General features: G+C 38.6%; 2 protein-coding genes across 2 annotated transcripts; one reads left to right on the forward strand and one right to left on the reverse strand.

Annotated features, from left to right (window-relative positions):
* The first annotated feature begins 746 nt into the window (after positions 1–746).
* LOC147476738 (uncharacterized) lies at positions 747–1,628 on the forward strand. Its single transcript, XM_086585809.1, has one exon. It carries the CDS (start codon positions 747–749, stop codon positions 1,626–1,628), a length of 882 nt encoding a protein of 293 aa, XP_086441935.1.
* A 5,752-nt stretch (positions 1,629–7,380) lies between these two features.
* On the reverse strand, positions 7,381–9,425 carry LOC147476739 (rac-like GTP-binding protein RAC2). The gene is made up of 7 exons (XM_086583931.1): positions 9,120–9,425; positions 8,902–8,989; positions 8,675–8,784; positions 8,471–8,534; positions 8,121–8,185; positions 7,950–8,015; positions 7,381–7,715 (listed from the first exon to the last, which is right to left on the reverse strand). The coding sequence occupies exons 1-7, from the start codon at positions 9,216–9,218 to the stop codon at positions 7,614–7,616; spliced, it is 594 nt and encodes a 197-aa protein (XP_086440057.1). The 5' UTR covers positions 9,219–9,425; the 3' UTR covers positions 7,381–7,613.
* Between the last annotated feature and the right edge of the window lie 9,590 nt (positions 9,426–19,015).

Below are 19,015 nucleotides of genomic sequence, written 5' to 3' on the forward strand. Positions count from 1 at the left end.
CAGGAGGTCAATGCACAAGAGATACAAGGTATCCAGGCTACAACACACTCTCATGCAACAAATAACTACTACCAACATGGCTCTTGGGTTTTCAGGCATGATCACTATAAACAAAGCGATATCGGCAATGTTCTTACTGGTCTTGAAGAAGTTAGTATGGCTCTTTCTTCGGAATTTCTTGTGCGGATGAACACTGCAATTCGACAAGGAAATACTGAGGTACATTCACAACCAACTTTTTCCAGATTTCGTACTTTTTCCCGTTATTTGCATTTACACAACTTTCGCGGTTTGGCGGCTGTACCAGAACAACCCCCAAGATCATTATGAAAATTCTCTCCTAGAATTGTAGAGGCAGCGGGGGTACCTCTACGATTAATGAGCTACTGGACCTTATATCAACCCACAATCCAGACATCATATTTCTATCAGAAACGAAATGCTCCCAGGCACACATACTTTTACTCAAATCCAAAATAAATTACCCCAACTCAAACATAGTAGACCCAATAGGTACAGCAGGAGGCTTGTGCTTATTTTGGAAAGATAATATTCATCTCCGACCCATTTTTAAAGGTAAATACATGATTGCAATGATGGTCAGTTCTGACCCAAATGGACATCCCTGGATTCTCTCTTGTTTCTATGGAAGTCCGTACCCGAACCTTAAACATCATAGCTGGGAATTCCTTCATACCCTTTCTAACGACTACGCCCTCCCTTGGGTCATCATAGGAGATCTAAACATGATTCTGGATAAATCTGAAAAGTGTGGGGGTGGTCCTTACACCCCAAATGAGAGTGTCATAGCTCACAATCTCATCCAAGAAGCTGGCCTCATTGACATAGGATTCTCTGGTAACCCCTTCACTTGGTGGAATAAACAAGCAGGACTAGGTTCCGTCAAAAAACGATTGGATCGCAGTCTTGCTAATGCGGAATGGATGCTCATTTACCCGGAAGCTAATCTCACCCACATCCCAACCATCTCATCTGATCATTCAGCCATCCTACTTGACACTCTACCCCAAACCCATACAATTTTTCGTCCTTTCCATTTTCAGGCAATGTGGATTTGTGATGACACCTACCCTGAGGTGATCACTTCTACGTGGCGCCAATCCCACTTCACCAACACTGCCTCTCACTTAGGTTTCAACCTCAACAAAACAAAAAAAGCTCTTAAAATATGGAACAAAAATCACTTTGGTAATATATTCACCATAAAAGAAACTCTCAAAAAAGATATTCAGAATGAACAGAACTTGGATCCTACTCCTGTTTCAATCCTTAAGCTTAAAAGCCTCCACTCACAACTAGATGAGAACTATAAACGTGAAGAGATTCATTGGAAACAAAAATCTAGTGACCAGATTGTTAAAGAAGGTGACCGTAACACGCGGTTCTTTCATATGAAAACTGTTTACAGGCGGAAACGTAATAAGATTGACTGGCTAAAAGATGAAACTGGCAACTGGGTATCGGGTAGAACTGAGTTAGGACACCTTCTTGAGAATCACTTCTCAAATATTCTTGAAACCTCCCACCCAGAACAGCTAGACCTTTCACACTTGTTCCAACAGTCGGTAACAGATGATGACAACTTGTCCTTGACCGACTGCCCATAGTACACTGAGATACGGGCTGCTGTTTTCAACATTGGTGCTATGAAAGCACCTGGTCCTAACGGCTTCCCAAGCCTTTTCTACCAACCTTAACTCTTGGGACATAGTCAAGACTGACATATGTAATTTTGTTAGAGAGTTTTTCATCAACAATATCTCTCTTGCATCCATTAACTCCACCAACATTGTCCTCATTCCCAAGATTCAACACCCAACAACCCCGTCTCACTTCCGTCTCATTAGTCTTTGCAATGTTTCCTACAAGATTATAACCAAGATCTTGGCTGCCAGACTAAAACCCATTCTTCAGAACATCATCTCCCTCTCCAAAGCGCATTCCTACCTCAACGTCAAATAACTGATAATATCATCATTGCCCACGAGCTCTTGCATACCATGAAGCATAAACAGGATCGTAGTGGTCTCATGGCCATTAAGTTGGACATGTCCAAAGCCTTTGATCGAATCGAATGGGATCCATTACTTAAGATTATGGATAACTTGGGGTTTAGTAGCAAATGGATATCTACGATTTCTAATTGCATCAAAACCACAAATTATTCTATCCTTCTTAATGGCTCTCCATTCGGCTTTTTCAAACCATCCAGAGGACTAAGACAGGGTGACCCCTTGTCACCCCTACTCTTTATTCTCTGCATGGAGGTTCTAACGCGCCTTCTTAATGCCAAACAGGAACAAGGTAAGTTGCATGGCATCCATGCATCTCGTAATAGCCCTGAGATATCTCACCTTCTGTTTGCAGATGACAGTTTCCTGTTCTGTCGGGCTACAGATCAAGAGGCAACTGAGTTAATTGACACCCTTGAGGAGTTTTCTAAAATAACAGGGCAAACGATTAACTATGAAAAATCGGGTGTCCACTTCAGTGCCAATCTCAACCATTCCCACAAATATTCTATTCGACGTATCCTTGGTATGAACATCATCTCCTCTTCTGATAAGTATCTTGGCTGCCCTCTTTTCTTGGGTAAGACAAAATTGCAAATGTTTGATTCCCTTATTCCAAAGGTTGAATCAAGGATTGATGGTTGGAAAAGTAAACTTCTGTCTCAAGCAGGCAAAACAGTTTTAATCAAATCTGTCACTTCAGCCATTCCTACGTACCAAATGGCATGCTTCTTAATCCCTAAAATCATTACAAAAAAAATGTGATTCTCTGCAAAGAGACTTCTGGTGGGGGAAAGGGAAAAATGGGGATACAAACAATCAAAACCATGGCCTATATCTTAAAAGCTGGAAATTCATTTGCAAATCTAAAAGTAACGGGGGTTTAGGAATTAGAAATTTCAAAAATGCAAACTTGGCGATGATCTCAAAGTTGGCCTGGCGTCTTATTAAAGAACCCAACTCCCTCTGGGCTAAGGTCTTGAAAGCTAAGTATTTCCCTCATGTTGATGCTTTACACTCTATTTCAAAGCAAGGATCTTCTTGGCTGTGGAAAAGTGTCACTACTGGTCTAAAACTTGTTCAAAAAAATTCTATCTGGAGAGTGGGTAATGGCTCCAATATCTCCATCTGGGATGACAACTGGATCCCGGGTCTACCTCCCACCAGAAGGGCAGATGCTACTAATATTCACCTCCCAACCACCTGTGTTCAAGACCTCATTCATCCTTCCAACACAACCTGGAAAATCCCCCTCATTAACACTCTCTTCGACGCGCAAACTTCTCGTCAAATCACAACCATTCACCTAAGTCACAATGACTTAACTGATCAGCTTCAATGGTCTCTCACAAAAAAGGGAGCCTTCACAACTTGATCGATCTATAAAAAACTCTCTAATTATGATCCTCCCATCCATGCACACGACCCCATTGGGCCTAAGATTTGGCACGTGAAAAGCTCACCTCGGGCTCTAAACTTCACATGGAAATGCTACCATGATTTCGCACCAACAAGAGCCAAGATCGCAACTCATATAACTGTTGCAACCACGTCATGTCCTATTTGTAACTACCCCAATGAGACGCTTCATCATATGCTGCTTGAATGCCCTTTCACAAGGGGATGTTGGTATGCCTCCAACTGGAGCTTCCAACTTGATCGCATGCGTCACCTAAGTCCTAAAGACTGGATAAAAATGTGGATTTCCCCTCCAAAAAATTGGGGCTTCTACCTAGATGAGTGGAGTACCTACTGTGTCAATATCACCTGGCTTATATGGAAAGAAAGATGCAAAACAGCTTTTGAAAAAAAGATCCCTAACAGCAGCCGCATTATGCAGATAACAAAAGCAAGTCAAACTTCCAAAAATCACACTAACCAACATACCACTACCCTACCAACCCAAACCAAACCACTAGAACAAACTACCACCCCTTTGTGGCAACCACCAAAACCACCTTTCCTTAAAATAAATGTAGATGCTTCTTTCACTCTCCAAACATTCACATTCGGTATAGGCTTCATTCTGCGCAACTCTAACAGAAACGTCTTAGCAGCAGGTACTTGGACAGGACATGCCACCACCGCAGAGGAGGCTGAATGCCGAGGGGTTCTACTGGCCACCCAATGGGCCTTAGATCGACAAGTCACTCACCTAGAGGTGGAGATCGATGCTCAAGCAATCACAGTGGAATGGGCTACCAGATCATCCAATCTATCTTGGCGATCTAAAGATATCATCAGGGATATCAGATCTCTTGCATCTAAATTTGTACATTTTAACATTATCTTTTGTAGCCGTAACATAAATGGCATAGCAGACTTAATTTCTAAGAAAGCAATAGCTCTAGGAGAATCATTCCTCTGGGAAGATCCACTCCCTCAATGGCTAATGGTGGTCTTGGAAAAAGACAGGACATCCTTACCCATTTGTACATTCTTAGTCATCTAACTAAATATATATAAATATCGTTGATTAAAAAAAAAAAAAAAAAAAAAAAAAAAAAATCTTTGTAACTACTTCACTCCCTCTCTCCCACACTCTCAAACACTTTTCTCCCTCACCATGGTAAGTAGGGTTCTTAAATTAACTTTTCATAAGAACATTTCCTATAATATTTCTTTTTTAGTTTCTGACGTGTAAAGTTTTGATTTTTTGAAGTTTTAAATTGGTTTAGTCAAATTTTCTTTTCCAAAAATAGTGGAAAGTACAGAGATTTATGAAATCTACCAAGAATTCCAAAATTTTCAAGTTATTCCAAAATTTATGAAGTTTCCGAATTTGGACAAATATTTTAATTCCGAAAAAAAAATTGGATCTGATTTGGCTCGCATATTGGGTTCCGAAAATATTTGGAAAAATTTTCCAAAAGAGGTAAATCCGATCCGAAGTCACCCCTACTCCAGCCTCAGATCGAGCAAGAGCCTGACCAATGTTGTCAAACAATGATTATATTAGAGTTGCTAGTGACTATGATATTAGGATTATGGGAAAAAGAATAAGATTTTAACATGCAGAAGAGAAATGCTATCCCCACTCGGACCAAGACATAACTTTCTTTTACCAAAAGTTTATTGTGATCTTTTTGTTTAAATAACAATTAAGGTGAAGCAGGGTCAGGAACAACGAATCTCTTTATGATAAACAGATCCATTTGAGCATGTTTGAGTAAGTTTTGGTGAGGAAGCTCAACATCCAAACTAAATGGATCTGTACGAGTTTGAAAACCCGATCATCACGCGCAACCAAAGGGATGATTCAACTCATCCTTTTGTTGGAGGTATAATTGGCAACACTTTTGTGGGTAATGGTGAGCACGATGCTAATGCTCGACGAGTCACCTCTTAAGATAAAGTCAAGGCAAATGCAATAATGGAGCTTGACATTTCTGAGCTCCCTATCCCTGGTATGGAAGGAAATATTCCTTCAATCAAATACGAAAAAAAGCTTTGGAACGTGGTGTGAAGCGGATTTCGTCAAAATTTGGAGTGGAGGACCATGGAGGTTCGAAAATCAAATTTTGAGGCTAATGAAGTGGGAACCTTATTTCGATCTAGAAATCCAGCGTATCTCTCATTCAATGGTATGGGTAAAGTTCCCTAAACTCAAGCAACAATTTTGGGATTATGAAATCTTGATCGCAATGGGTATTGCATTGGCTATCCCATTGGAATAGACAAGCCTATGGCAGTAAGCTAGGGCCGGATTTCGGGTTTCATGCTAGTGTTTTGGTGAACCTAGACTTCTAAACCCATTCCAACCGCAAATACTTGCATGTTGAGGTAGAAAATAGGAAGGATTTTTACAGGAGATCAAACTATCGAGACTCCCAAAATTCTGTACACATTGCAAATCCATCGAACATACGATGAGTGAATGCAAAGTGCTCCAGAAAGAGATGATGCCTGATAAAGACTTGAGAGCAGAAAGAGACGCTAGAATTGAGAAAGAGTTGAACAAGCATCTGGTTACTGAAGCACCGAAAGCTAAGCTGAGAAGAAAAAGAAATAGGAAAAACACTTGGAAAAGACACTAGTGTGAGTGGTGCTAATGACTTGCATGGGATCCCCATAGGTGATGGTTGTTCTCATGAGGTTGTTGCACCAAATCATGCGGGCATTGCTGAAATCATTAATGTGGCTACTTCTACATCTCAAGTTGCTAAGGTTGCGGGTGGTTCTCTTATGGCTGCTAACACCAATGAAGACACTGCTAGAGGTTTAGTTGAGGAGGTTGTAGTTGGTGCACATATAGATGAGGCACCAGCTAAAGATACTCCTCAATATGAGGCTTTAATTTTGCACATATGAATGCTAAAATTTGTAATGTATGCAGACTTGGATGTTGTTGTTCAATGCAAGTGGATGTTGTTCAAGTGGATACTGCTCCAGTTCAGGTGGATCTGCTACAAATGCTTCCCATAACCTCTTGATTGGTGAGCAGGCCAGGATTAATTGTGCTCCCATTATTGAACAAGATACGAGGTATAAAGTGCAGCCTATCTCTCCACTTGGTACAAGGTCGAGAGTTCAAAAGGAAGCTCAAGCTGAGGAATGGACTACGGTTAGGTCAAAGAGAACTAGCAAAAAACCCTCTCCAAATATGGTCAGGGGACGCTTAGTTGGGGAAATTAGTCTTACCTTAGCTATGATTAAGCAAGCTTCCAAGGCAAGATATAAAGTAAGAACCTTGATGGATACATCAAAGAAATTTTAGATGATACTCTTGGTCTAACATATGCTTGTTGTGAATGTGGGACATTTTTCTACAATTTTGAGAATGCGCAGAAACATCTAAGGAATTTTTGTTTGGTGGCAGACGTTAGATGTTTCTATGTCATTAATTCTGTGTGTGTACCCTGAGTAGGCTATGTTCATGAATTTTTCATGATTGTTAGGCTTAGATCGAGCCTAGTGTTGTTGTACTAAGAATTCTCCCTCTAACGATCATACTCTTGGGAGGTATGTAACTCTTTGAAGTTTAATTAACAGGTAGGCCGGGTCTGCCTGAACCTATCATTGTTTCAAAAAAAACTTCTTTTCTTTGATTAACGCATTTCCTTCCACATGGTTCGATATAGATAACTCGAATATAAAGATGTCCCCAATGAAATGCAGAACCACGATAACAGTAATGACAATACATTTATGGTGTGAAAAATAGAAACCATCTGAAATAACTGTATAAACCCTCTCCTAAGCACAACCCCCTGAGAAACAACAAGAACCACATGACCGGCACCCTATAGTGAAACTCACACCACCTTACACAGAAAAGTTATATCCTGATCGTAAAATGATACCAATACAACAAAAAAGTTTGTAAAACCATATGCAATTTTCAATGTCATAGAGAAACAAGGTTTTCTGTTTCTTAGGATTCTTATAGTATTTGACTATTGGGCATTCCCCATAAACAACAATACATATACTGCAACTGCTATGAAACCATTAGCAGCTAGCAGAGGAACAACTAATGACATTACATATTTCTGAACTGAGTTTTGGGCCAATTGAGAAGAAAACATATTAGATCGAATTACAAGTAAAATTGAAGTAAGAACCGGCATGAAATTTCATTCATAGAAAGAAGCATTGCTTTGGCGGCTTTGGCCGCTTTCTCTTCGGTTTTGGGGGTCTCAAGACAACTTTGATCGCAGCATCAAACACGGCCTTCACGTTCTATACAATCAAAACGAAGATATGTTTAGATGATATCATAAAAGATACTTTTTACCTAAATGCTGATATAAATTATGTCACAGCAGGGTGGCAATCGGCCTAGAATGCAATCAAGCCTACAGACTAGGAAAACTCAATACTGAATGAGTTGCTGTGACTACACTAGAAGATCAGGAACTCGAAGATATTGTGACATAATAATGTGGATAATATAATCAAACAAAACTAACCTACCTGTTGAGTTTTGGAGCTGCACTCAACGTACATGGATGCACCTATAGCCTTTCTCATTTCTTCACCCTGCCCAATTATTACACAGCAATACTGAATATTACATAAAAAGAAGTAATATGGATTGAACTACATGAGTTGAATTTTCATTTGTAATATTTATCCGTAACTTACATGAACAGTACTAATTGGTGTTGCACTTGGATGGTCGAGCAAATATTGCTTGTCTTCACGTAAATCTGCTCTCATATGTAGAAACAGGACATCAAATACTTCAGTGATTGATCTGAATTTCGGCACTCATGGACAATGAGTAATAGGTGCAGGAATTGAACTGGCGAATCATTATTACTAGACTCTTGGGACTAAAATAAGTGTGTAACTAAATGATCACTAGCACAGTAGTAGCACTCATATTTTGATTTGAAGTACATACGATGATCAAATGTAACTTTTCCTGAATAAGATAAAGTGAACTTGCTCTAGCTGAATTGGAACTTTTGAAATTGATTTGTTCGTCTTACCCAGCTTAGTTCCCACCAGTACGATTGGTACAGTAGGAGCATAATGTCTGAGCTCAGGGATCCACTGCGTCGGAAAAACCAATATTCTATCAGTTTATAGATGGTTAGAAAATGTGCTGTCGTTGCGTGAACATCAACAAAGAAAAAGAAAAAGAAGAGCGAAGAAACAGTATTAGACAAGAGACGCGCACAAAGGGATATAACCTTCTTAGCGACGTTTTCATAGCTGGCCTTGCTAATAAGAGAAAAGGCCAACAGAAATACATCTGCACCTCTATAACTTAGAGGCCTTAGCCTGTTGTAATCTTCTTGCCCTGTAATAAACAGAAGTATATATGCATAAACGGCCAAACTTCAACACAATTTGGGCTTGAGGACATGATATTGGAAACAATACCATTTGTTGGTAATTTAATGAAGTGCAGACTCACCTGCAGTATCCCATAATCCAAGGTTCACCGTGCTCCCATCAACGACAACATTAGCACTGAAGTTGTCAAACACCGTCGGAACATAATCCTATTGCAAAGTAAGGAAAAAAGTAAAGAAAAATGCCACCTTACAATTATATCTTTGTCTCAAAATCACTATAACCACTTGAGGATTAAGGCTAAAAATCAGAATAATCGTCAGGGTAACAGATTAATACCGTAGGGAATGTGTTACTTGTGTATGAGATGAGCATGCAAGTTTTTCCTACAGCTCCATCCCCTATTGTCACACACTTGATGAATCTAGCAGTAGTCATTCTCAAATTCTTCTTCTTTAATTCCTCTATCTTCCTATACTGACCAAGCAATGCTTCTTGTGTTCTTCATCCAAGCATCTTTTTTATTTCCTAACTGGATACAAAAGCAAGATATAGATATAGGCCAGGAGAGAGAGTGAATTGAGATGAAATAAAATAGTTGGTACTTGGTATAATGTTGGAATGATGAGTTCGAATTTTGAATGAAGGTGGGGGGAGGAATGTATGTATCTTTCAAGTTTTAACTACCTATGCACCTTCACCCACTTTATACTATACCGGCCTAGTTATACCTTTTACAATGATTTGTCCATGTCGATCTTTCTGTTTCTTTAAGTGCAAGGCCAGTGCCAAAAATTGGAAATTGTTTGTTGGTTTGGTGTGAGTGTTAGTTAGTTGGTTAAGTGTTGGAGAAGGGAGTGACTGACTGATTGAAATAAAGGGTTGCTTAATTAACCAAACAACAATGATGGAATTAAGAAAAAGAAAGAAACAAGCTAGTCAAAAGAATAAGACGCACTAAGCTTGTACCTCAAGGTGTTTGTTAGGTAGTCAATATTCATTCTTTGCATGCCATATGGTTGTATTTGCGCCTAGTGGGCCATTATTGTTTGACAAGACTTGGGTAAATTCTGGACAAGGAACACCTGAGTTAAGCCGATTTGGTGATTCTGACTACCTCATTAACATTTTCAGCTAGAGACTTCAATCCAGCCATGAGGCATATGGTGCATACTTCATATCCATTCGGCACATAGATACAAGTAGAAACTGAGAAACATGCGGGCTGGTTGTATAGGATTATAGGAAAGCACCTGGTATATAATCTACACTTAATTTAAGGGTGGTGGTATTTACACTCCACTTTATGGGATTGACACCGATTTTACAAAAGGGTACATGAATAATAGTTATTTCCTATATATCCTTTTACACCCTACTTGCCCGATAGTTCCACGGCATTAAGTTGTCGAGAGATCTCACATTCCACGGCATCGAATTGCTACGAGATCTCATATTCCACGACAACGAGTTTCTGTGGAAGATTTTTTTGTTATTTTTTTTTCGCTTCAAATTTTGAACACACGGCATACAGATATCTCATCTTCTTCTTTAGAGCTTCCTCATACGCTCTAAGAACAACACCAAACCCATGAAAAAAAAATGTACAATCGAGGTATATACCTTGTTATCTCGAGACAAATTTTTTCATTCGCCCTAAGGAAAAATTTATGATCAAGTTGATAAAGAAGAGTTTTGATAATTAATACAAACAAATACTCTATTTTGGGGAACATAACCATCTCGCAGCAACTGACTTTTTTTGTGGTGGCTATAAAAAAAAATTTTAATAAAAAAGAATTCACGACAACAATCTTTTATGGATTTGCCATCTCACGGCAACTCCCTATTGTAAGCATTACCTTTTCGCGACAATTTTTTACCGTGAGTGAATTTGTATATGATTAAATATTAATAGAGATGTGCCAATATCTTGAAATTGGTCAAAGAGTTGTCAATCTCATGAAGTGGGGTGTAAATACCGCAACCCTAATTTAAAGATAAATGATCTTTGAAGTGTGCCACACTATCACCTTGATTAAATGCATTGCTAGTGGGTTTAATTTGACGTGGTCTTAGCTGGGTTCAAGAGCTCACCACTTTCCAACTGGAGCCCATGATTGGATTCACAATTCTTACTTGTCCTTCCGAATTCCAATACATGAACTTTGTAATAATATGGAAAAAGGGGAAAAAAGTGAATGTGATATATCACCTGTAGTTACAAGACTCCTCTTACACTCTGTAGAATATAATTAGTCCACTAATCAAAATCATTTCTCTTATATTTATATATATATTATAGCTCTACCCTCTTCAATTGAGAAATCGTTTCTAGAGTGTCCACGTGTCATAACTAATTAAGAAAAAGTAGGAGATAAAATAAAAAACAAATATTTATCTTTCTCCTTAAATATATATTATAGTTATACATTCTAATTTTTTCTAAACTCTATTACTAAATATAAAAAGTAGGATATAAATAAGAAAACAATCCCATCTATAGTTTCACAGACTCTCAAACTTTTCTTAAACACTATAGCTAATTATGAAAAAACTATCTCATCTAGAATTTCACCGAATCTCCAACTTTTCTTAAACAATATAGCTAATTACGGAAAAAAAAAAAAAAGGAAACAAAAAACTAAATTGTTAAAAACAATAACTTCCACTTAAAACGATTTTTCTAAAACCCTTTCGATTTGATGCGCCATCCACTGTGTGATTTAGACATTTATTCAGTTAAGGATTAAAAAAATCACAACTACAGCTGACAATAATTACGACGTATTCCAATTCTTTAGATCTATATTATAGTTATACCCTCACCAGTCTATTTTTTAGAACACTTGCAGGGACTCCAGTTTTTTCTAAACTCTATTACTACTTATAAAAAAGTAGTATATAAATAAGAAAACAATCTCATCTAAAGTTTCAGAGAGTCTATAACTTTTCCTAAATACTATAACTAATTACAGAAAAATAATCCCATATAGAGTTTCACAGAGTCTCTAACTTTTCCTAAACAATATAGCTAATTATGAAAAAAAAAAATATGAGACAAAAAACTAAATTGCTAAAAATAATAGTTTCCACCGAAAACGATTTTTCTAAAACCCTTTCGATTTGATGCGTCATCCACAATGGGATTTAAACATTTATTCATAGTCAAGAATTCCAAAAATCACTATTCTGACCACAATAATTACGACATATTCTAATTAAATTTATGAATTTATAAATTTTTAACACTATATATATAATAACGAGATTCAGTTAAAGTGGACGTTGGGCTTAAATAAATTATATACCAAACCAAAACAAATTACATGTGGAAAATTAAATTATACAAAAAATAACATCACAAAATATATAATAGAAAATGAAAAAAAAAAGGCAAAGTGATAAGAGCCCAAAACTGTAGTTTTAACCCCTTAATAATCATACTGTTAGACCAATTATGTGAATAATAAGTAAGAGTTAATACTGATTACGTGTTTTTATGCATTTCGAGCTTCAAAGTCCATTATCTTGTTGAAATGCCACTTTTAGCGAGATAAAGGAGCAAAAGTCAAAGAACTTCCTCGAATGCCATATCTTTGGACTCGGACCTCGGATTGAGGCCTACCTTATGTCAAAACGACCGCTCGGAAAGAGCTTTGCAATGGTCCAAGCCTTGACCCAATCAGAGGAGCAGAAGTGGACGAAAAGTCTGTGGAAGCTAACTGCAGCTGAAGAGGCCTTTTGAATTTGAAGAATTGGGTTTTGGGCCTGATTCTCTGGCCCAACCCATGGCTCCAAGCCCATGCACGAATTTTGGATCTGGATGTATAAAAACAAAAGCTTAGCTCTTTGTTAATGGTAGCTAGTTAGACCTAAATTAAGATATAGAATTATAGATCTAGTTTTATTAATTAAATTAAGTTTTAGTTCCATTTAAATTCTTGTTTTAGATTAAATCCTTGAATCATTGTTCTTGATAGATTAGATAAATAAAGTAGTATTTTTTTATCAAGTTCGAATTTGTCATTTCCATTTTAGATCTAAATTCAATTCTTGTCATTGTTTTATTCCACCATTAAATTAGATTCATTATTGCTAAATTAAGTAATTCTCAATTTCTCACATTATGTTTAGTTTAGATTCAATGGTAAATGTTAGATTGATGACTCAAGGCTAAACCTCCATTAGAGGGGTTGATGAAGCCTTGATGAAACCTTAGTTGTTTAGTATAGAAACGTTGTAGCATCTATTCCACTCTAGAAGGTCGCTTTAGCCATGAGAATGGGGTGGGCACCTCACATGCTAGTTAGTACTTGGTAGAAATGCCATGAACACTAGGGATTAGACTTCGAATTCTTGCGTAAGAACGTGAGAATTGAGATACAACATTCTACGCTTAGGTTGTTAAGTTGGATTCGAGGTGGATTCAATTCCCCTCTAATCTCTTTATCTAGAGTCAAACAATAGTATTTCCATAGCATTTGTAGTTAATTTCTAGTAATCATCTTAATTAAGTATCGTGAGTATAATATTTAAGTAAAGCTCTCATTGACTTAAGAGCTCCTAGTTAGACTTAGAAAACAATCCATGCTAGGGAACTAGGAGTGGAACGAACTTCAGACTCCATTTAGTGCAATTAAGATTGAGAGTAGAAGCTTTGATAATAGACTCGTAAAAGACTTAGTTCTAGTTTACTTTACGTTTGGATTAATCGTTCATTTAGTAGGTAGACTACTCATTTTACATATTATCAAATGGCATGCGCCATCTTAGTTGCACTTTAGCATTGTTTTCATAATATAATTAGTTATTTTTAAGTCCCATTTCACCCACCCACCCTTGTTTGATTCATACCGTGGTTTTTGGATTTTCAGTTTTGGAAAAATTCGCCGAGAAAACGCGACCGAAGCCCAGCTTGAAAGAGAGCGACCAGCTATCTTACTGGACTTCGTTTATACACTGAAGGCCACAATAAAAGAAAGAGACCACCCGCCGCTATCTTACCGAGGTCGACTTTACCTTGGAAGCCACGCAAGATAGAAGCGCCAGCCCCTTCTCTCGAAAATACGGGATTTCCACAGCTTGTTTCGAACTTCGAGTTGTCAAGTTTTTCAGTGTTCTAATATCTTATTACACTGAACACGCGTACACAAGACGCTATTCATAAGCGAAGCAAGGACGCTATCAGGTATTCCTTTCTTCCATACCTCGCATTTTCCGGTTAGAGGTTTTATACTAGTATATCAGAATTGTTTGGAGTGTTGCATGTTAGTTAAGCTCAACTTAGTCTTGCATGAGATTAAGGTCTGGTCGAACAAAAACAACAAACGTAATTACACCACAACAAACAAGTCTATCTAGTACACCACCCACGACACCTCTAACTACTATCACACAAACCATACCTGACATAATGGCTGAAGAAAGAGAGACTCCTCTCTCCGACTTCTACAAAGCTTTGAGCGATAGCCCTAAGTCTTGCATCGTTCTAGCGTACCCGATTAAAGGGGATTTTTCGATTCCGCCAAACATATTTAATCTGTTATTCGTTTTCCATGGTCTAGACCATGAAAACCTTACCAACACATCGTAGGGATTGAACAAGTCCTTTATAACATTCCACCATCCTACGGTTGGTGCGGAACAGATTAAACTAAGGGTATTTCCTTTCACATTAGCCGATAAAGCGGCGTCTTGGTTAACGCCCAAAGCCTAATTGCAGTGGACTCGTGGGCTAAACTTGTTCAAATTTGTTTATGGAACATTTTTACCCACCCCTAAAGACGGATGAAATGCTTTCCAAGATTCATTTCTTCCGGCCAAACCCTCATGAATCATTTTACGAGGCATGGAATCGTTCACCGATCTCCTTATAGAGTGTCCACACCATAACCTAGCAAAAAAGACACGTTAGTTCGTTGCCTTTTCAAAGGACTTCAACATCACCATAAAGAAGTCCTTGACATAATGATTGGGGGTAGTTTCTAAGTAAAGGAGCCACGGAGGCTTACAAATTTTTAGAGGACCAAACTAAACGAAATAATAATTGGGGGTAGTGATGATATCCCCCGGCCAATTAGTTCTTCTTCAACAAAGAAAGGCCACGGTATATTTGAGAATAAAACCGATCCGGAACTTAAAAATTTACTCGGAATCTCTAACTAAAAAGTAGAGGCTATTTACGTTCAACAAAAGCCTATCCCCGCCATGAATGTAAATTCCAACCCATGTACTTTTGTTTGAGTCCAGAGCACCCCTCGACAATTATTGTCCTCTAGCTTATGAACAACAACCACCGAATGGGATAATGTTTACTCTATTAATAACTATCCTATTCCTAACGCCCTTTGAGACAAAGATCCCAACTTCAGGTTGGAGAAATAATCAACAAGTAACACCTCCGGGTACAATAATCAAAACGTTAGGCAAGCAAACAATTATAACCAAGCTTCACTTAGACAAGGACAAGGACAAAGTCAAGGGAATTATAATAATTATAACACCCAAGCTTAACCTAGGCAAGGTCAAGCACAAGGTCAAAATAATTATAATAATTATAATACCAATAGAGGTATCGTTAGGTTAATAATAATAACTATCACAACCCACCCATAAATAATCAACGAGATAGTTCCAAATCGCACCACCCGTGACTACTACACCTACACAACCGGATCAGATCGGCGCTTTTTATACAAAGTTACCCAACAACTTTTCCAATCAATGACTAAATCAAACGAACGGATCTTACAATCAATAAATCGGGGCATACAACATGGTTAGCCCAAGAGAAAGCCCAACCAAAAGGCGTTTTCGTGTCAAGCTATACCAAACCCTAAAACAGCAAACCACGACCTTTGAGGTAAACGGTAATTCTAGTAACGGACACTACAATCGTAGGTGACCTAAATGCCATCACCACTCTCCGTTCGGAAGAGTGGTTGATAACAAAGTAATTTCTCCTATAGTTACCCCATCAAGATTCCCTACACCGGATATCGAACTAGATACCGGAAATAGAAACTCGAGGAGCCTACCACGGTAGAGGTACCCGGTTAAACCACAACCAAAGAAACCGAAAGCCAAGGTTACACGCCAAGTAGAGCCATATGCGAAATATAGAAGCTTAAACCACCGTTCCCTCAAAAATTAGCCATGCTAACTAGGGATACAAACTTTGAGGAAATTAGGAACGCGTTTTCAAGAATCTAACGATAAACCTCCCTTTCTCGAAGCTATTAAAAAGCTTCCTAACCACGCTAAGTTTCTTAAAGAGTTGTGCACTACTAGGCGAAGGCGAACATACCCAAAGACGCTTTTTTAACCGAGCGGTTCCCAACTTTATCCGAAAATAATGGAATTGTTAAGTACAAGGACCCCTGGTCGTCCCATCAAAAAATGCACCTTAGGAGATTCACACACGACGACCGCTTTATTAGACCTGGGGGCGAGTGTTAACTTACTCCCGTATTACTTGTATAAACAAATAGGTCTCACAGAAATGCAACCTACAAAAATAACGCTGCAATTAGCGGACCAGGTCAATTAAGTATCCTAAAGGTGTAGTGGAAAAAACGTGCTTGTTAAGGTTCGTGGATTTCTACTATCCCGCTGATTTTGTTATCCTCGATCTGAGTAAGTCGCTAATGACTCCGTCTGCCGATCATCTTAGGGCGCCCGCTTCTTGGCAACTTGCCAATGCGCTTATAAATTGTCGCGATGGAAAGATGTCCTTATCTTTTGGCCATCTTTCGTAGGTAAATGTTTTTAAAATGATGAAACAAATATTACGATTCGTCTATAGATGGGGAGGTTAGCATGATCGAGAGTTTAGCTCAAGATTATTTTAACAACACGTTTCCTGAAAACAATATGTACAAATTCCTTTCTTTTGGAACTTCTGATTTTGTAAATGACTCCTACTTAGAGGAAGTCAACACCATCCTAGAGTCCACACCAATTGTAGACCCGTCGGTTGCTCCATACAATCGATTATGAAGACTTGCTACCTGAGCAGGTATTCATTATGCAAAATGAGGACCCGGACGAAATATCTATTGATTTTCCACCCACCCCGGTGCTTAAACCTCTTCCCCCGGAATTAAAATATATACAACTTGATCCGGATGGTAGTCATCCGATAATTATATCTTCTTTGTTATCTAAAGATGAAGAGACATCTTTAATAAGGGTGATTAGGGAACATCGGTCTGCGATTGGTTGGTCCTTAGCTGACATTAAGGGCATCGACCGTCCGTGTCGCACTCATCGTATCCATTTGGAGGATAACGCCAAGACTTCTCGCGAACCTCGGCAAAACTTGAACCCTGCCATGAAAGAGGTGGTTAGGGGAAGAAGTCTTCGATGACATTCGGATCGCGGGTATTATATACCCAATCTCCGATAGCGAATGGGTAAGTCCCATTCATGTAGTTCCTAAGAAATCGGAATTACCATGGTACGTAGCGGGAAGGGGTGACTATGTTGTCACTCGAGGTCCTATGAAATGGAGAATCTGTATTGATTACAGGACGTTTAAATGCTATGACACGAAAGGATCACTTTCCCTTACCATTTATAGATCGATGCTAGAACGCCTAGCGGTCATGCCTTTTATTGTTTCTGGATGGCTACTCGGCTATTTTCAGATTATTATTGATATTGATGACCAAGAAAAGACAACTTTCACATGTCCCTTCTAACATATGCCTATAAACGAATGCCTTTTGGCCTTTGTAATGCCCCCGTACCTTCCAAATGTGTATGCTTCATATATTTAGTGACATGGTAGAAGCTTTATGGAAGTTTTCATGGATGATTTTTCTATCTATGGAGACTCCTTCACGATCGCTTGTCTAACCCGCCTAAGGTTTTGACACGGTGTGAAGAAAAGAGCCTCGTTTTAAATTGGGAAAAGTGTCATTTCATGGTCAAAAGGGGCATAGTACTAGGTCATATTGTATCTAGTGATGGCATCGAAGTAGATAAAGCCAAACTAGATAAGATAGCGAATTCTACCTAAACCACGGACCGGTCCGCGAGATTAGAGCCTTTTCTAGGCCATCTGCAGGGGTTTTATAGGCGTTTCATCAAGGATTTTTCAAAATAGCTAGGCCTTTAACTAACCTCCTTTTGAAAGATGCCATCTTTGATTTTAATTTTAACTGTAAAAAAATGCTTTTGAAACCTTAAAAGCACTCTAACCATTGCACCTATTATCTGACCTCTCGATTGGTCTAAACCATTCGAACTCATGTGTGATGCTAGTGACTATGCAGTTGGTGCCGTTCTTAGGACGTAAAAACTAGATAATAAGTCCACTGTTATTTATTATGCTAGTAAAACTTTAAACGATGCTCAACGGAATTATACAACTACTGAAAAAGAATTCTTTTAGCTGTCATTTATGCTTTAGATAAATTTCGTCCTTATTTGGTTGGTTCTAAAACTTTTAGTTTACACGGACCATGCAGCCTCTTTCTAGGTACCTTCTTGCAAAGAAGGATGCTAAGCGAGATTAATCCGATGGATTCTTCTCCGCAAGAGTTCACATTAGAAATAAAGGACAAAAAAGGGTCGAAAACGTGGTTGCCGACCACTTATCTAGACTTACAAATGGCGATAGTAGTGATTCTCGAGTCCATACCGACTCTTTTCCCCGATGAGCATCAGATGCTATTTTTTCATCACCATGGTATGCGGACATCGTGAAATTATTTAGCGGCTGATGTTATGCCTCATAATTGGTCAAGAAATGAACGTAAGAAATTCTTGGCGAGTCAAGTTATACTATTGGGATGAGCCCTACCTTTTAAGTATTGTGCGGATCGATTATTCGCCGCTGCATTCCCGATTAGAATATAATGAAGTCCTATCGTTACTCGCCATGACAAAGAGTGTGGTGGCCACTTTAGCGGAATGAAAACAGCCGCTAAAGTTCTTCAATGTGGATTTTATTGGCCTACCCTTTTTAAGGATGCCCAAGTGCATTGCAAGGCGTGTATTCGCTAGCCAACAACTTGGGCTTATCACTGGCCGTAATATGATGCCTTTAAATCCAATCTTGATAGTAGAAATTTTTTTCGATGTTTGGGGTATTGATTTCATGGGCCCTTTCCCTGTTTCCCACGGTTATATTTATATCCTAGTTGCCGTGGACTACGTGTCTAAATGGATAGAGGCCCTAGCTTGTCGTAGCAATGACCATAAGACCGTTGTATTTTTTATTAAAG

This window comes from Coptis chinensis, chromosome 9 (assembly GCF_015680905.1).
Source record: "Coptis chinensis isolate HL-2020 chromosome 9, ASM1568090v1, whole genome shotgun sequence".
Taxonomy (NCBI): Eukaryota; Viridiplantae; Streptophyta; class Magnoliopsida; order Ranunculales; family Ranunculaceae; genus Coptis; species Coptis chinensis.